At 37.3% G+C, this 18,166-nt stretch overlaps 1 protein-coding gene across 1 annotated transcript; it reads left to right on the top strand.

The window, feature by feature from the left end:
- The first annotated feature begins 544 nt into the window (after nt 1-544).
- LOC117926287 (cellulose synthase-like protein H1) lies at nt 545-16,209 on the top strand. Its single transcript, XM_034845373.1, has 9 exons — nt 545-873; nt 972-1,296; nt 1,569-1,697; nt 2,561-2,677; nt 2,748-2,960; nt 3,069-3,192; nt 3,296-3,483; nt 15,157-15,507; nt 15,605-16,209. The coding sequence occupies exons 1-9, from the start codon at nt 611-613 to the stop codon at nt 16,148-16,150; spliced, it is 2,256 nt and encodes a 751-aa protein (XP_034701264.1). The 5' UTR covers nt 545-610; the 3' UTR covers nt 16,151-16,209.
- Nucleotides 16,210-18,166: the final 1,957 nt, after the last annotated feature.

Here is an 18,166-nt window from a genome sequence, read left to right as displayed (position 1 = left end):
TTGTGTTACCACAGGACCTTCAACTATATAACATTATCAGAAACATTATTTTTTCAGTGGTAGAGAGAAATCTCCCAAACCATGCAGTGTATGTTGAATAAAATCCATGTGCATCAGACAAGATACAATTATATTGTAGTAGTAATAATAGTAATATTCTTGTGCAGGCCATACGTGTTCAATGAAAAAAATCATGAAGGAAAACCGATTGATGGGGTTGCCTTCCAAGAAGTGGCTAGTTTGAAGGAAAGAATAAGCCCTGAATTTCATATATCATACACATAGCAGCCCATGTGACCTTCAAATATATGAAGTTAATAGTAATATTAATAATCATATTTTGTCGACTGTCCCCAGAAAACTCCAAATGGCACAAATAATGAATACGTGTTGAATAAATTCTTGTAATCAGACAAAACATTTATATTGTAGCAGTAATATATGTGTAGGCTATACTTGTATGTCCAATGAGAAAAAAGTCAAGAAACAAGAGGAGACATTACTGTTAGGTTTGCTTTGCAAGGAATGGCCAGCGCAACTATTAAGTCCAATAACATCTCCACAAATTACATACACCATCTGTCCAACAAGTATCCTCCTCCATTTTCCAATGGCCAAACCAATCCCTTCACCTCTCTATGAAAAAATTCCCCAGAAAAACACACTCCATAGAGCCTTGGACCTCACCATCTTCTTCCTTCTTCTCTCTCTCCTTGCTTATCGTCTCCTTTCCCTCAAAAACAATGGCTTCACTTGGCTCGTCGCCTTCCTCTGTGAGTCATGGTTCACCTTTATTTGGATTCTTAACTTCAGCTCCAAATGGAACCCTGTGTCCTACAAAACAAACCCTGAACGTCTTCTACAATGTTATCGGTATCCAATAATGCTCTTAGTAAAACGCTTCATGTGCTTTGGTGTTTTTTTCTGCCTTCAAAATTTATATATGACTATACTTATGATTTTCTGAACAGAGTTGATGAGCTTCCTCCAGTGGACATGTTTGTGACAACTGCAGACCCCATGCTGGAACCCCCTATCATCACTGTAAACACTGTCCTCTCCTTGCTGGCAGTTGACTATCCAGCTAACAAGCTTTCTTGCTATGTGTCCGATGATGGGGCTTCCCCTCTCACCTTCTACGCTCTCCTTGAAGCATCCAAGTTTGCTAAGCTTTGGGTTCCTTTTTGTAAGAAGTATGGTATTCAAACTAGAGCTCCCTTTAGATACTTCTCCAGAGAGTTGTTACCATCCCATGATAATTCAACGGAGTTCCTACAAGAATACAGAAAGATAATGGTACGCGCACTATTCTTAGTAGGAACCATAAGTGGTCCTTAATTATTTTAGTTCAACTTGGTGCAATTATTTATTTATTTAATAACAATGATTAGAATGCAGATGATCCTGAATCTAGAATTTCTTCTCCAATTTATTGACTATCTTTCTTTTTTTGTCCTTTTTATATATAAAATCTCCTTTAAAGAAAAAAATAAAAATAAAAATCCACTAGCAAGCAAGTTCGTGTTCAAGTTATGTGTCTAATTTTCTTTTTCTTCATCCCTCTGTAGGACGAATATGAAGAGCTTAGTCGAAGAATTGAAGACACAACCCTGAAGTCAATATCATATGAGTTTAGTACTGCAGATTTTGTCGCTTTTTCAAATATAAAAAAGGGGAGCCATCCAACTATAATCAAGGTATGTTTAAAGATATTACCGTTATTAGGTCTATTTGGATTGCTTTCTCATAAGCTAAAAAACAAATTTTTTAAGTTCAATAAAAGATTTTATGTCTGATTAATTTTATACTTATGGTCTAAGAAAAAGCTTAATATAAAAGTCATGAAAATCTTATTTCTTATAAAACCTTACACAAAAAGTCATTTTATGTTTAATACAAATCTTATGATATCGATATTACTTTTTAAAAATTATAACTTTAGCTTCAACTTTATTTTGTAGGTAGAGATTAAAAAAAACAAACAATCTCGAATGGGTCGGAATTGGTATAGAACAAAGGACCACTTAAAGCTAATCATAGGAGATTAGAATGATAGTATAAAACTATTTGTTTTTGTCTTTTTCTATATTATATAAAAAAAAATAACTTTCTTTAATTAATAAAAAGATAAAAAGAAACAAACAATCTCAAATAGGTTGCAATCGATATAGAACAAATGATCACTTAAAGCTAATCATAAGAGATTAAAACGATAGTATAAAACTATTTGTTTTTGTCTTTTTCTATATTATAAAAAAAAAATAACTTTCTTTAATTAATAAAAAATAGTCATGCCATTAAAAAAAAGTTTTATTTATTTGTATTTTGATTTATACTCTATTTCTTTGTTCTTGTACTTTATTGTATTTAAATTATATTTCTTTATATTTACGTTCAATGGTATGGTTAGATTAAAAGTTCAATACGATACTAAATTCAACAAGCTTGCCATGAGCTTTATTTAAGCTATAACTATTCGGTTACGACATGAGAGAGCTAGGGAGTTGTGGTGAAGGAAGTATTTGACAACATTTCTATAACCACGGATGAGACTTTGTAGGTTATATTGGAGAACAAGGAGAGCCGCTCTGATGGACTGCCGCATCTAGTCTATCTATCCAGAGAGAAGGATCCCAAGCATCCACACCATTACAAAGCCGGTGCCATGAATGTTCTGGTAAGGAAGCTCCCTTGAATTAATATAATTACTGATTTCCCTCTTCTTCTGATTGTTTCTTGATAAACAGACCAGAGTCTCTGGAGCTATGACAAATGCTCCTTTCATGCTGAACGTAGACTGCGATATGTACGCCAACAATCCACTGATTTTTCATCATGCAATGTGTTTGCTCCTCGGTTCCAAGAATGAACAGGACTGCGGGTTTGTTCAGTCTCCACAATGCTTCTATGATGGACTAAAGGACGACCCATTTGGAAATCAGCTAGTAGTTTTGTATAAGGTATGCCAAATTTCAATAGCGAAGAGTGATCTCTTCCATACTATAGAGCACACGTAGTAGAAGCCTCTTTTATTTATTTTTCATTAATTGATATGTTTGTTGAATCAGTATCTGGGAAGTGGGATAGTAGGGCTTCAAGGACCTACGTACACTGGAACGGGATGTTTTCATAGAAGAAAAGTTATCTATGGGTTATGGCCAGATGGCAGGATGGAGATCAAAGGAAGAAGTGGTATGCAGTCAATTTATTTGTCTTATGTATCATTCTAATTTTCTTAGGGGGGTTTTAAAATGTTATATGAAACTAAGCATTACAATTTTCTACTTCTTGGTAGGAAAATTAACTGATAAGAGAATACAAAAAACATTCGGAAATTCAAAGGAATTCACCACAACAGCTGCAAGGATCTTATCCGGGTTGAGCGGGATTTCGCATTGTCCATACGATCTTTTGAATCGGGTTGAGGCAGCACAAGAAGTTGCAACTTGCAGCTACGAGTATGGAACTAGCTGGGGTACAAAGGTGAGCTGCAAATATTTAGAACAACAAGAATAGCACGTACCTCAAATAAAATCTGAAGTTGCAATGATTAGCACTTCCCTGTTATTTGATTAATTTAGCTGTAGGTTTACAAGATTGCTAAAGATGATCCCCTCTTGCTTCATGGCATAGGCTTTATATATCCTCTCCCTCTGTCACTGCTTCACGCTTTGGTTCTGCTTTATGGACTTTAAGACGCATGGTGATAAAGGGTCGTTGAGCTCAACTTTTTAGGGGTAGGTTGGTTAGTTAGGTCAACCTACAGGTCCGAGGTGGGTTGTCTTCCTTTTTGGTCCTTGCTTTGGGGTGAGGTGATTTTGTGCACCTTCAGTATCCCCCTTCCCCCCTCCCAGCCTTGAGTTTTTCTTTCTTGGAAGAGGTTAGAGCCTTTTCTTTTTGGGTTGTGTGCTAATGATGTTTAGGCAGTGCTAGTGCAATTTTCAATGGCGGTATACCCATTTTGGTTTCCTCCGTTTTGAGGCAGTTTCTTCCACTAATCTCATGTTTGATGGTTGAGATTTGTCCACGTGCCGCATCCTTAGCCTTTCCTCAATTGAAGGTTTTCTCTTCAAATCCTACGCTAATTATTATTTCTTCCTTCAAAAGTCGATAAGTATTATATCTCCCATTTATGGTTTTCTTCTTCTTCTTCTTATATATTTTCCTGTTGAAGAAATAAAAAAGGATGAATGCCTCTGGGTCGATTGAATAGTTTCATGCTAAGTTTAATATCCTACTGTTAGTGGGACTTTGCTTCATGGATGATGGGGATGTAATCCTGGCCAAAGGGAGTCTAGTTGAAGGTGAGATGTTCTTGCCCAAAAGCTACTTGGAGGCTTTGACTTCCACTTCTTCCATTGTTTAGAAGCTTAGTGTGTCATCTTCGACTTGCCTAAAACCAACTATATATTAACATCGTTCGTTTGATAATGTCAATGATCGTGTTAGATTACTTAAGGGGTTTGAATATTTCAGTGAGGGATGTTATGTAATACTATGAAGTAGTCTAACATTCCTCATGAATGGTACTTGTTTGCTTGCTTAGGTGTAACTGGCTTCATCACTGGGGCACCCTCGACCTATAAAGACCTGAATTGTGGTATTGTTGCCATTTTGGCTAAATGAAAGTTTGGACCTTTTGAACCCGATGACCTTCCTAGGGTTCACAGTACACATGACATGTCACATTAGTTTTTAGTTTTGGTTTTCCTCTTTTCTTTCTGAGGTAAATCTTAATAATGGACTACACCTAAAGGGAGGGTTGAATAGGTGTTGTTGAACTATAAAAAAAAATGTCCCAACAAAGATTACCTAATCTTAGAATTTTTCAATATCGATAAACTTTTCTTCCAACAACTTTTCAATAAAACATAAAATCCATAAACAAGTATATATGCACTAACACTCGCCTAATAATTTATAAATGCAATTAACATGCAAATGCTTCAACACTCCTCAAAATTAATTCAAAAGAACAATTATCTCCTTAACTCATTTCAGTTTACTACAAGATATCATTAACTAAAATGAACAAAAAAATTATTGAAGATATTCCATGGATAATCACACTTATTTCAGCTCAGATATCTTCCATTTAACATATATGCCCAAGTAACCAATGATATCAAAAGCTGAAAATAAATCAAAGAGTAGAATGAGAGAAAGAGACAACTGACACCAGATTTTAACGTGGAAAACCTTTGAAGAGATAAAAAACCATGGGCCTATAACTGATCGAAAACATCCACTATAAAGAATAAAAACTGAATACAAGGTTTTACCTACCTCAAACCAACCAATCCCTTCCCGAAACATTTAACTAGTACCTTTTACTTTTAGCTTCTCACATTCTTCTTCAGAAACACACTTGGAGTCCACACCAAGCTCGATCTTGGCCTGTTCTTGAATCCACACAAGAAGAAAATGAGTTTTTACACAAACTCAAATAATGAGAGATGAATGCTTAAGGAATCAACCCATTTTTCTTTTCAGAAAATCCATTTAAATATTTTCTTGGAAAACTTGGATGGGATTTTCTTAATATGCAAACAACCTCAAAAATGGTAAGGAATGAGGCGCTCTCTTTCATGATTGCTGCAATCTCTCTTAACTACAAATGAGAGAAATTTATATTTAAAAAGCAAAAGAAACCCTTAATCCGATGGTTGAAATTTGATCTCAAAAATATGTTAGTTGGATTGATTTACCCCTACGCCTAGATCGATCTGGAAATAGGGGAACTTACTACTTTTATCAAAAATTATTTTTCCCAACTTCCCTAACACTTTTTAAAATAATTCAAAGCAATCAACATATTGAAAAATAGTGTTGATTAAAATTCATTCAACACACGCTCAGTTATATACCTCAACCTCTTAGCAAAGTCTTAATCTTCAAAGGTCAAGTAGTTCAACCAACATATTGAAAAATAGGATTGATTAAATTCATTCAACACACATGCGACTACATACCTCGACCTCTTAGTAAAGTCTTAATATTTAAAGGTCAAGTAGTTTGGAGAAGAATTGGAAAACCGAGTTAAGAGACACTTAGGAATTTTTTCTGGAATTGCCAACCTAGCTAAACACTCAAACTTTCCTTCTTTGTAGATTCTCATTGCCTTTACTTTTTCTTGCAGTGATAGAGGATACCGAGGTTCTAGAGATTAGTGATTCCTATCAAGCTGAGATCATTGGTGGTTCAAAATCGACATTGCTTTCGTGACTAGAAGGTTCTGTTGAAGCCAACCCAATTGTATGCTGGTTTCATCTCCTTGGGTTTGATTTCTCCTACCCCCAACCTTTCTTTCATCAATCCGAAGGAGTGACTTCTTTGGAAAAAAAAATTCCTGCTCCCCACACATCTTTTAGTAGTTGATCCTATAAAGAGGAAGCGTGAGCAACCTTTGTTGAAACAATCTTCTTCGGATGGGAAGTCTCAAAACATTGGGTCAAACACTAGGGGCCTGTTGGGTCACTGACAATCCCAAATGATGGAGCAAGGCTCATTCAAGTGTTAGGGTAACCCATTCTTTTGGGACCTTCATTTTCCTCCACTTCGATCGATCTCATTGTAAGTTTTGAAGATGCATAAGATTCTACTAAATCTAAAGCTCCAAGAATGATAGGTGGAGCAATGGAGAAAGACACTTCAGATGTCAGGGACATAAGGAAGGTTGTGGCCATGTCGTCCTCTATTATAGTATATGGCTCATATTGAGTGAAAAACATATGTGGAGAGAAAAAAAATGGCAAATGTTGGAGTGGAGTGTAGTGTATGGTTCGGGGGTATTTTTGGAATTTCAATACCTAAGGGTTAGTATAAATACCCTTTTATGTAACCTTAATTTTGATATAGTGGAAGTCTTCTTCCCTGTTCCCATGGACGTAGGCATTCTACCGAACCACATTAAAATCAATGTATTTTCTTTTCTTTTCTCAAATCTCTTCATTAGGAACCCTTCCTAACCTAAGTTCTAAAGGGGAAAAGATTATGAGTTTGAGATGCTTTTTGTTGGTGGGGATTTACTTTCGGTGGTTGAGCTAGCTAAGTGGTCAACTCTTCCTAGTGATGCCAAATTTATTTCGGGTTTTTCTAATCCTGAGGTGGTAGATAAATCAATTAGGCTGAGCTATTGGGTGCGAATTGAAGTTTTCGTTTCCTTTTCCCTATGTTTTTATGTTCCATGTGGGTCATTGAGTTGGCTTATAGTTTCTGTTTTATGTGTTTTCCTCATCCATGTAGGCCTTATAGTTCAACCTGGTTATTTGTCAACATCTTAATTCGTCTCGACTAAACTAGGTCGGGTTGAGGGACCAAGTGAGAGTATGTCCTCCCAAGTGGAGGTCATCTCAAAAGAGTTGGTCATGTTAAATCCAAGTTGGAGGTTGAGTGGAACATTATCACCAATTTCCAGCAAGAGATTTTGTCTCTTAGGGTTTGTTTTAGGGACTTGGAGTCTTGCTAGAAGTCACTTTCTAAAGAAAAAGATGACTTGAGCAATCTTTTGGAGGAGATTAGATGAGCCAAGATGATGTGCGAATTGGACCTATTCCACTTGCAAGAAAACTGAGACAAAGAGAAAGAAAAAGTTTGTGACGAAGTTTATATGCAACTTACTAGTGACTTGTTGGCCCGTGATAAGCAGAACCAGAATGAGGGGTACGTTCTTGGTTAGAGTATTTGAAGCTTGGAATTGAGTCTTTTGACCCTCTTGAGTTTGATTTTGGTAGTAAATCTGACGGGTCTTCCGACCAGTTCCTTATGGATGATCATTTTCTGGGTACGAATGGTGGTCTTACTAAATTGGATTTAGAGGTGAACTTTTTTTTTTTTTTTTTTTTGAAATCTTATTGATCGTAAGGATTTTGGTGTTTCAAGGAGCTTAGGTTGGCTGGTGGACATCACGATGAGCCAAGAAAAAGGCAAGGTAGTTGCAAAGAGCTTGGGTGTTGTTCATGAGGTAGTTATTGAGGTTTTTAGATTGAAGGAAGATGAGGCAACGAAGAATGCTACTCCTTCTGTTTCCTTAGTCACTAACTCTTCTCAATTCAAGTGTGAAACCTTGGAGATTGACATTAATACTTCTTCAAAGGAGTCTGGGCTTTTGTTGGAGAAAGATTCTTTTAAACTTGAAATTGCTTTACCGTTGGAAACCTGAAAACACTTTGTCCTAACCCTCTTTCTCCTCTTTGTTTTTGTTTTGGAAATGTTTGCCCTGTTTCAAACTATATGAGATATTTCCTTCGTAGTGAACGATATGCTAAGAATGAAATTTTCTTTTGGCAATTATATGTGTTGTTGAGTAAGTTTGGGAAATAGATGATTATGTGTTGTAGGTAGAATGCCCTCACCTCTTACCAAGAGGTAGGGTTGAACTATGGTATGGTCCTACTAGGGGCAGGTACAATCAACAAGGGTTTGAAAATACAGTCGAAGCTTTATATAATGACCATTTAAGCCTTTTTATTTTATTTTTGGCTATTTTATGGTGCTGCGGCTTATATGCTTGCTTGTATTTAAGTTTTCCTGGAGGTTGCTTACCCAATTTTTCCCATTCTTACATTGCACATTTAAGTTAAAGCGAACCAAATTTATTTAATACATAATACAATTATGCATAGTACCTTTTAAGGTGTATCTGGTTCCATGGTTTAGGTAGGGGTGTCCCATCTGGTTGTACTAGCCAACATGCTTCACTTCGAGACATTTTGATAACCTGAAGGGGCTTTCCTAAGTTGGCACAAACTTGCCTTCATCCGCATGTCTATTTGGATCATGTATAGCTCAGAGTACCAGATCTTCCCTTTTATATGGGTTGATGTTGGACTTTTTGGTTGTATACTCTTAACAGTTGCTGTTGGTATATGCAACTATTTGAATGACCACCTTCTCATGCCTTCCTCCAGGAAGGTGGTGGTTTCGACCAGAGTCCTTTGGTTGTCTTTTCCTTCATAATATAATACATAATATAATTAATTGGTACTAACCTCCGCTTCGTATGAGTTTTCTTAGTTGTCATGATGTGAGGTGTGGCCCGGTATGCCCGTAGGATTGCCGGTGGCTCTTCGACCCATTTGGCTTTAGATATTTCCAAACATTTTTTGAGTGCTGCTAGTATTTTTCTGTTACTAATTTCTACATGTCCATTACCTTGGGGGTAAGCTAGAGTTGATAAATGATGCTGGATACCCAATTCTTGGCATAAATCCTAAACTTTAAGGATTTAAACTACATTCTATTATTGATAGTGATCTCTTGTGGAATGCTGAACCGACAAATGATGTTCTTCTTGAGGAAAGTGTGGATGTTTTTCTCTCTTATTTGAGATAATGGTTCTACTTCAATCCATTTTATGAAATAGTTAGTGGCAACTAGGAGGTAGTGTCGTTGAGCTATTGATATAGGTAATGACCCAATCAAGTCTAACCCCTAATGAACAAAAGGCCAAGTTGTACTAGTCGGGTAATATTTCTATGGTGGTAGGTGTTGCTGAAGGGCATACCTTTGACACCTCTCTCAAGCCTAGACAAATTGCATCACATATTTTTGCACGTAAGGCCAATAGTATCCTAGACTAAGGGCTTGGTGCGTCAACATTCTTTTTCCATAGTGATTTCCACATTACCCTTGATGTATTTCTGCTAGGAAATACTGGGATTCAAGATGCGATAAACATTGGAGGTAGGGACCTTGTGTGGAATGTAAATATAACTATTTATCGATGATTGTATATTGCAAGGCTTAAACTCAGAGTTACTGCAGTTTACACTCAATTCGCATATGTATATGCTTGGTTGCTTTTGATATTCCAAGCTAACACTTTGCTGCTTGTCCACCCTAAGATGTATTGCTAGGTTAGCCAATAGGTCAGCGATCACATTTTTCTCCCACGGAATTTGTTCAATATTGAATTTGTTGAAGGTTTGTTTGATTTCATCGACTCTAGACAGATAGGTTCCCATTCGATCATCTTTGGCCTCATATTGAGACAGAACCTGACATACCATAAGTTTGGAGTTCCGAGTATACCTGGATTTTTCGGGATCCCAAAAGTCGAGATACTTCTAATCCACGAAGTAAGGCTTGATACTTTGCTTCATTTTTGGATGCTTCGAATCCAAGTACAATGCTTTTGTCTATACTTCCGAATGGGGTTTTCATGTGGATTCCAATCCTTGCACCATGTTGGTTTGAAGCCCGATCTACATAGAGAACCTAAACCTCCTATGGCCTTGGTTTGTCTCTGGTTTAACTCCTTTTGTGAACTCAGCCACAAAGTCTACTAACACTTGCTCTTTAATTGTAGTATGTGGTTTATAGCTCATGTTGTACTCACTTGACTCCACAAATGGGTCAAGTTTGCTGAGGACGTTTTTGATTGGTAAGAAGTTAATACGATGATGGTATGCACTTGAAAGTATAATTGAAGCTTTCGAGTAGCAACGAATAAGGCCAGGGTTAACTATTCCAATTGGGTATAACTGAGCTTAGTGTTCAACAATGCTTGAAAGTATGATTGAAGCTTTCGAGTAGCAATTAATAAGGCCAGGGTTAACTATTCCAATTGGGTATAACTGAGCTTAGTGTTCAGCAATGCTTTGCTTACATTGTAGATTGGTCTTTCTTTACTTTTTTGGTTTTGAAACAAGATAACACTTACGACCCACCTAGATATTTCTAGGTCGATGTATAATTTCTCATGAAGGTTGTGCCATTGAGAGGGTTGACGGGTGTGATAGGTGTTTTTCAGTAGTTTGAAGGCTTCAGTACATTTCATGTCCTACCGCAGTTTTTTTCTTTTTTTAGCAAAACAAAAATGGGTTTACACTTGTCGGATGATTGGGATATGAAACGAGATAAGGCTACTATTTTTTCGGCTTCTTGTACCTCCTTTTGTCTAGTTGGGATCTTCATGTTGTGTATGGCATGGATTTGGTCCAGGTTTGCCTTAATGCCCTGCCTTGTTTCCAAATGCCCTAAAAATTTTCCACTGGTAACTTTAAAGATGCATTTAATTGGATTAAGCCATATCTCGTGCTTGAGTATAGTGGCCATTACTTCAGCTAGGTGTTGGGAATGATCATTAGCCCTTTTACTTTTTACCATCAAGTCATCCATGTAGACCTCGACCTCCCTTCCTATTTGTTACTAGAATACTCACGCCATTTTATGCTGAAAGGCATTACCTTGTAACAATATGTTCCTTGCTCCGTAATGAAGACAGTTTTTCCCACGTTGTCAAGGTGCATGAGAATTTGGTTGTATCCATTGTATGCATCTAAGAAGGTCAATACCTCGTGCCCAACATGAAATCCACTAGCTGATCTATACAAGGTAGTGAGTAACTGTCTTTTGGACAAGCCTTGTTGAGGTTAGTGTAATCTACACACATCATCCATTTCCCGTTCTTTGGTACGATCACAACATTGGCCAACTAGGTTGGGTATTTGACATCTCGTATGGATTCGATGGCAAGTAGTTTTTTTGAACTTTTCTCATATGATTTGATTTGTAAATGGTGCAAAACGACATTGTTTTTGCTGTATCGGTGGAAGATGGGGTTCGACATTGAGCTAGTGACTATAGACTTGTGGATTTACCCTTGGCATATCCTGTGGTTGCCAAGAAAACACGTGCTCATAGGCTCGTAAACACTCTTCTAGTCTTTCCTGCAAAGCGTTATCTATTACTTTTCATTGTTGCTTTGCTTTCATATCACGATTTTCCAAGTGGCCTTTGCTACCTTCTATCGCTTTTGATCTTCTTTTGGCTTGGCCGGGGAGGAAGAATTTCTTTAATTGCTATTTTTCAGGAGTTACCAAGGGTAGTGGTCTCACAGTTGTAGGTATTGCATACATTATAGTTAGATGGCAATGCCAAGCAGTGAGCTGGTTTCCGAATACTTTCTGTATTCTCTTTGGAGTTTGCATCTTAATCTTTTGATGCTAGGTCAAGGTCACCGCATGGGTGGCATGTATCCAGGGTCGACCTAGAATGGCGTTGTACAGGGAAGTAGAGATTTCGATTTGGAAGTGGGTTGAGGTTTTTGGTTGATTCGATCACCACCTCCAAGGTTAGTTGTCCTATGCTTGGGTGGTTTTTCCATTGAACCCAACCAAAATGGTCTAACTTCGTTCCACTTTTTGATGCTCTTGGTCCATTAATTAGGAGCAACCATAGAAAAAGATGTTGGTGGAACTCCTAGTGTCAACTAGAATCCTTTGGACTTGGGTCACTGTGGGGGAGAGACATGTGTCTAAGGTTTTGGGCAATGAATTCTATCACTGGATCCCATATCCTGTTGAACTCTATTATACTCGAGCACACTAATGTGGTAGGTTGAATATGGTGTTGTTGTTGGACGACTCTTTGGCCAACATGCATAATAAATCGATTTTGGGTCTTGTTATTGTAGGTGTCGACAATATGTATAGTTGGTGCCAGGTTGTCATCTATTCTGAGGGATGGTAGTTCATCTTGTTCCTTTTCCTCAACCAAGGTTGGTCGTGGTGGTGCATGTTTCTTTACGTATTGTTGTAATCCTTTGCACTACACTATATTCTCGAGATATCGATGTAGGGCCTTACAATGATTTGTTTGATGTCCATAAATGTGATAGTAATGGAAATACTTGGATTTATCTTGCTATTCGGAAGACTAGTCGGGCGTTGGAGGCCATCAGAAGTTCGGGTCACCTTTCAGTTTAGCCAACAATTCTTGAGGTGAGGTCGTGAATTCTACTCAGGTCGCGGATAAGGTGAAGTTAGCGGGGGAATTTTTATTGAACCTTTTTTTTTCTTAGGTCCAACTCCTCAATCTGAGGTATGTTTGACTTGTGTGATCTTTCTTTTGTTATCTACGACCCCTAGCTCTTCTTCCATGTTGGCGTAGTGGTTTGCTTTCGCTAAGAGTTCCTCCATGGTAGTCAACCCACTTTTCGCCAGTGGCTGCAGTAGAAGGCTTCTAGGCTATAAAGTCTTTCTGAAGGCAACAATTACCGTCTGCTAGTCATTGCTTTCCACTTGGACCATTTCAGTGATGAACTATTGGGTGAATTATTGCAATGATTTCGCTGTTGCTTGCTTCAGGTTGAACAGATAATCTACACTTCGTCTCGTTGTAGGCATATTAGGTCATAAACTGGTCACACGATTGCGTGAAGCTGTTTATGGAATGCAGTGGAAGCTAATGGAACCATGTTAAGGATGACCCATGCAAGCTGGTCAGAAAGACTCGGTGGAGCAGTCCCTCTCGAACATCCACAAGGGCCATTAGTTACTAGAAATGATATATGTGTCACTGGTTCCATCATAGAGGTTGAATTTTGGTGGGACGTAGTGGGCACGGTTCTTCTTGGAACAAATGTAATGCAAGGAAGGATTTAAGTTTATTTCCCTAGCTTCGAATGGCCTTGGTGGGTGAATTAGCTTGCAGTTTGATTTGCTATACTTCTGTTGCCAACTTTTCATATTTTCGTTCAAGATCCTCTGGTTTTTGGGCAGGTTGAACCTTAAGAATGGTTGTCCAGGTTGTCGAGGCACCCTTCATGTGGCTGATCACACTTCCCTCTAAAACCTGGTCATTTTTGTGGGGGGCTCCTCTCCATGTGTCATTCCCAAACTCAAGACCCTTTGGTCGACCAGGGCAAATGTATAACCCGTCTGGGATCACTCCGTCTAGACCAAGTTAAGCTCTGTCTAGCACCAGAAGTGAGAAGTTTTCCTTCTTCCATAATGCCAAACAGAATGGACAAACCAAACTGGTTGACCTTTCAGACGGGCTCACAATGCCAGATGAAATGGACAGACCAAGCTAGCTGGACCTTCAGAAGGGCAAATCAATCCAGTAAAGTCCTTAAGATTTTTGACATGTGTGGTTAATCACGCTTGATGTTTGAGCACCAACCTAGCCGTTTGATGTTTGAGCATCGGACTAGACGCCATTTATACCCAAAATTCAATGTCAATTAATTGTTACACACAATCCCATACATTGGCAAGCTAAATGAACAGTCAGCTACACGATCCAAGATTTTGGTACAACAGTCAGCAAATGGCACCAATCAGCAACCCTTACTTGATGTGATTGTTTAGTCCACGCAGTAATAACAACGTTGACAGTCTACGCAATCATCATTACAAGATAAGGACAGTGCCATCAGCTCTATATAAATATCCCTCAAGAAGCACGAATAAAGTACACATGCTCATTCTCTCCCATAAAAATAGTTAAGGTTATCCTCATCTGACTTAAGTTTCAGAGGGGTGTGCTTTTGTCCAAACATCTTTCTGTGTAGGGAAGAAGTCCGTCTGACTCTAGTAAAGTTGGACGAACTCTTCAACAAGTACGAACAAGGGAAGAAGTCTACCTAACTCTAGTAAAACTGGACGGACTTGAATCCAGTTGGCTCGACACCAACAATTCTAGGTTGATAGGTACACATTGTTTAAATTTCAACGCAATTGGCTTATTAGGCCGTCTTGTCGAATTAGAATATTTTCTATTTGTTGTTGGTGTTCTTACTGCTGTCATTCCAGCTCGTGAAGGATTTGTGATAGTTGGTTCTGCATAGCATCTAACTTGTCTAGGTTGTGCTCGGATTTCCTTCCTCATTTGCAAATTCTCCATTCATGGCTTCTTTTCTCATGCTGAGATGCTATTCTCAACATCTTTTCCACAGACAAGGTCATTGAAGTTGCAATGATTAGCACTATCCTATTTTTATTTATTTATTATTATTATTAATTTAGCCATATAAGTTTAAAAGATTGCTAAAGATGGTCCCCTCTTGCTTCGTGTAGGCTTTATATGGCTTCTCCCTCTGTCACTGCTTTAGGCTTTTAGTTATGCTTTATTGACTTTAAGGTGCATGGGACAAGAGTCGTTGAGCTCGACTTTTTAGGGGTAGATCGGTTAGTCAAGTCGACCTGCAAGTCTCAGGTGGGTTGTCTTTCTTTCAGGTCCTTGGTTTGGAGTGAGGTGATTTTGTGAACCCTCAAAGTCAAAGTCTCCTTTTTCCCTTTAGTTCTAATTTTTTTCATTGAATAAGGATTTACTTATTTTTTATTTTTGAAAAGAAACTGAACTAAACGTTACAGTAACCTTACTATAACCCTAAAATGTCTTGGTAATTACGTGGCTATCCATGTTCAGATTGGTTGGTTATATGGAACCACAACAGAAGACGTCCTCACAGGTATGAGGATACATGCAAGAGGTTGGAAATCCACAGAATGCCGGCCTGACCCTCCTGCATTTCTTGGGTGCGCACCCTCAGGTGGGCCTGCTGCACTTACCCAACAGAAGAGATGGGCCACTGGCCTCCTTGAGATCCTGTTCAGCAAGAACAGCCCATTCATTGCCGCCTTCACTGCAAAGCTCCAATTTCGCCAATGCCTTGCATACGTGTGGCTTACTTCATGGGCTTTACGGTCAATTCCCGAGCTGTGTTATCTTGCTTTACCAGCATATTGCATCATGGCCGGCTCACATTTCTTGCCAAAAGTGAGCAAAACTAAAACCATTCTGTTTTCCTCTTAAATGCATACATAGCATTAGTAGTAGTACTTCACCAACCTTTGTTTTATCATCATTGACGCAGGTCCAAGAGCCAGCTGTGTTGATACCAATATCCCTCTTTGTCAGTTACAATTTTTACACTCTATTTGAATACTATGGAGCTGGGTTTTCAATCCGAGCATGCTGGAACAATTTGAGGATGGGGAGAATAACCACAGTGACTGCATGGTTATTTGGATTTTTCAGTGTCATTCTAAAGCTCCTGGGGTTATCGGAGACCGTCTTTGAAGTTACAAAAAAGGACCAATCTACTACTCCTGGTGAAGGCAGTGACAAGGATACTGGTCGGTTCACCTTTGATGGGTCTCTGATTTTTGTTCCGGCCACTACTCTTTTGTTGGTGCACCTGATGGCACTTGTTACAGCCTTGTTAGGACTATTTGATCATGTCGGGATCGAATCAAGAATAGGGGAGATAATATGTAGCGTGTGGGTGGTGCTATGCTTCTCGCCGTTTCTTAAAGGCCTGTTTGGGAAAGGAAAATATGGGATACCCGCATCCACCATAAACAAGTCAGTAGCTTTGGCATTGCTTTTTCTTGCTTGCACTATTACAGTAAGAAAATGATTTTATTGAAAACCGTACTGTTTATTAAGCATAATTGTTAATCAAGTGTGTTATGACAAGTATCATCCGGTTCAGTGTACGAACAAATTTGTTGCAATTATAATGGCAGTTTGCTTTTCACCATTGCCAAAGCAGCAGCAGCTCCATGAACTGAAATGAAGTAATGATCACAAGCAGTTAAACTATCCAAAAGTTTATACAGTTGAAAATTGGCGTAAGGTTAAATAGAATAAAAATATTTGAAAAAGTGAGATCAACTTTTTACTTTTTCAACCAAAAAAATATATTAAAATGCATTTTATTTGATATGAGTTTAATTAATATATATTTAAAAATATAATGACTAAAGAACCTTATTTAACATTTTCATAAATTTAAAAAATAAGTTATTTAACAATATTGTATGGGTGGAAATAATACATATATACCCTTTTTTAATTAGATATATTTTCTCTTTTGCTTCTCTTTCTTCTTTCAATTAAATTATTTTTTAGTCATTACTATCAAAAGGTAAAACAAATTTCTTTTTTATGTTTTTAATGAAACTTAGATGGTATTTATTTTTTGGTTAAATAAAAAAAGTCAAAATATGTAAATTTTTTTATTAAGTTAAAATCATATGTTGTTAATTTGTTCATATTTAGCTGTGGTGAGTTTTTAAAATTAGAAATGATGTGAGTGACAAAAAAAAATCATCAACAAGATATTTGAATGCTCATGAATAACGGGGTGGGAGGGGGTGGGTGTGGTTCATGGTGGTGGTAGTGGTTGTGGGCCTAAGGTTGCCTCTTAGGACGTTTAAATGCCCTCTTGGGCATTTGAATGCTTGCCCTTAATTATCTCTTTATTTTTGCAATATTTTGAGTTTTTCTCCTTTCTTTTCATCCTAATTTCATATTTTAGTTATTCCATAAGTTTTATCAACTTTAGATGCATACACACCTAAAAAGACAATGATTTTGAAATGGTTTGAGGTTAGTCTTAAAATAGTCCGAAGTTGAATAAAAGGTTATAAGACATAAAGAAATGTGTCACATCCAATCAATAAAAAATATAGCAAAATTGTCAACTAAACCTAACATATCAACAAGCTTATATGAAAAGAAATTAGTTCCCTCCTATTATAAAAAGCCCAGGAGTGTAGTTAATCCTATAAGGATTTTTGATATTATCTTTTGGAAAACAAAATTGGTTTTAAAAATCACCGACAGGGATTAAGATCAAGTGGTATCAGACTCGGTTTTTACCAAATGATAAAAAGCTCAAGTGTGTAGTTAATCCTATATGTATGTATGTATGGAGAGATAGAAATCAACCTCCTTGTGCAATTGCAGTTGCCCTTTCTCTAGCTTGATGATCAGAGGTTTTGTGGTCGATGGGGGCAGGAGGTCTCACCTTGAATTGTGTGATTGCAAAGACTGATTTATTGAGCCAAATCCAAGGAAAGAGAGAGAGCCAAAAAAAGAATCATAGTATTAAGCAAAAACATTGAACTAAAAGAAAGTTTTAGAATGCAATAACTTCATATTTGTGTTACAAACCGGGCTCGGTTTGATTGTTGAGAAAATGGGAGGAAAACACAGGAAAGACAGTTTTGAATCCTATGTTGTAAATATTGACAGGGTTGTGGGCTCCAATTGGCAGTTTAGACAATCTAGGAGACAAAAGAAAAGCATGTTCAAATCTATGTGGTACCTGTTTTCTCTAATTTAATTTTTTTTAAAAAATAGTAACTTTTATAAAAGATATAATAATTCTTAAAGGTTTATGGAAAGCAATTTTAAAAACAGTCTAAAAAAATTGAAATATAAAATCTTTTCATGACCTTAAATTTTAAAATTCTTAAAAGTGAATTTTAACTATATAAATTAAATACATACTTTTTATACAAAAATATTATAGGTGACAAAGTTTGATATGATTCACTAACACAATACGAACCCAACATATTTTTCACTGGTTTGGATCAAATTTGTATTGACTTGTTAAACCCATTTAATAAATAGGTAATTTTTG

This window comes from Vitis riparia, chromosome 12 (assembly GCF_004353265.1).
Source record: "Vitis riparia cultivar Riparia Gloire de Montpellier isolate 1030 chromosome 12, EGFV_Vit.rip_1.0, whole genome shotgun sequence".
Lineage (NCBI taxonomy): Eukaryota > Viridiplantae > Streptophyta > Magnoliopsida > Vitales > Vitaceae > Vitis > Vitis riparia.
This window is presented reverse-complemented; position numbering and strand designations above follow the sequence as displayed.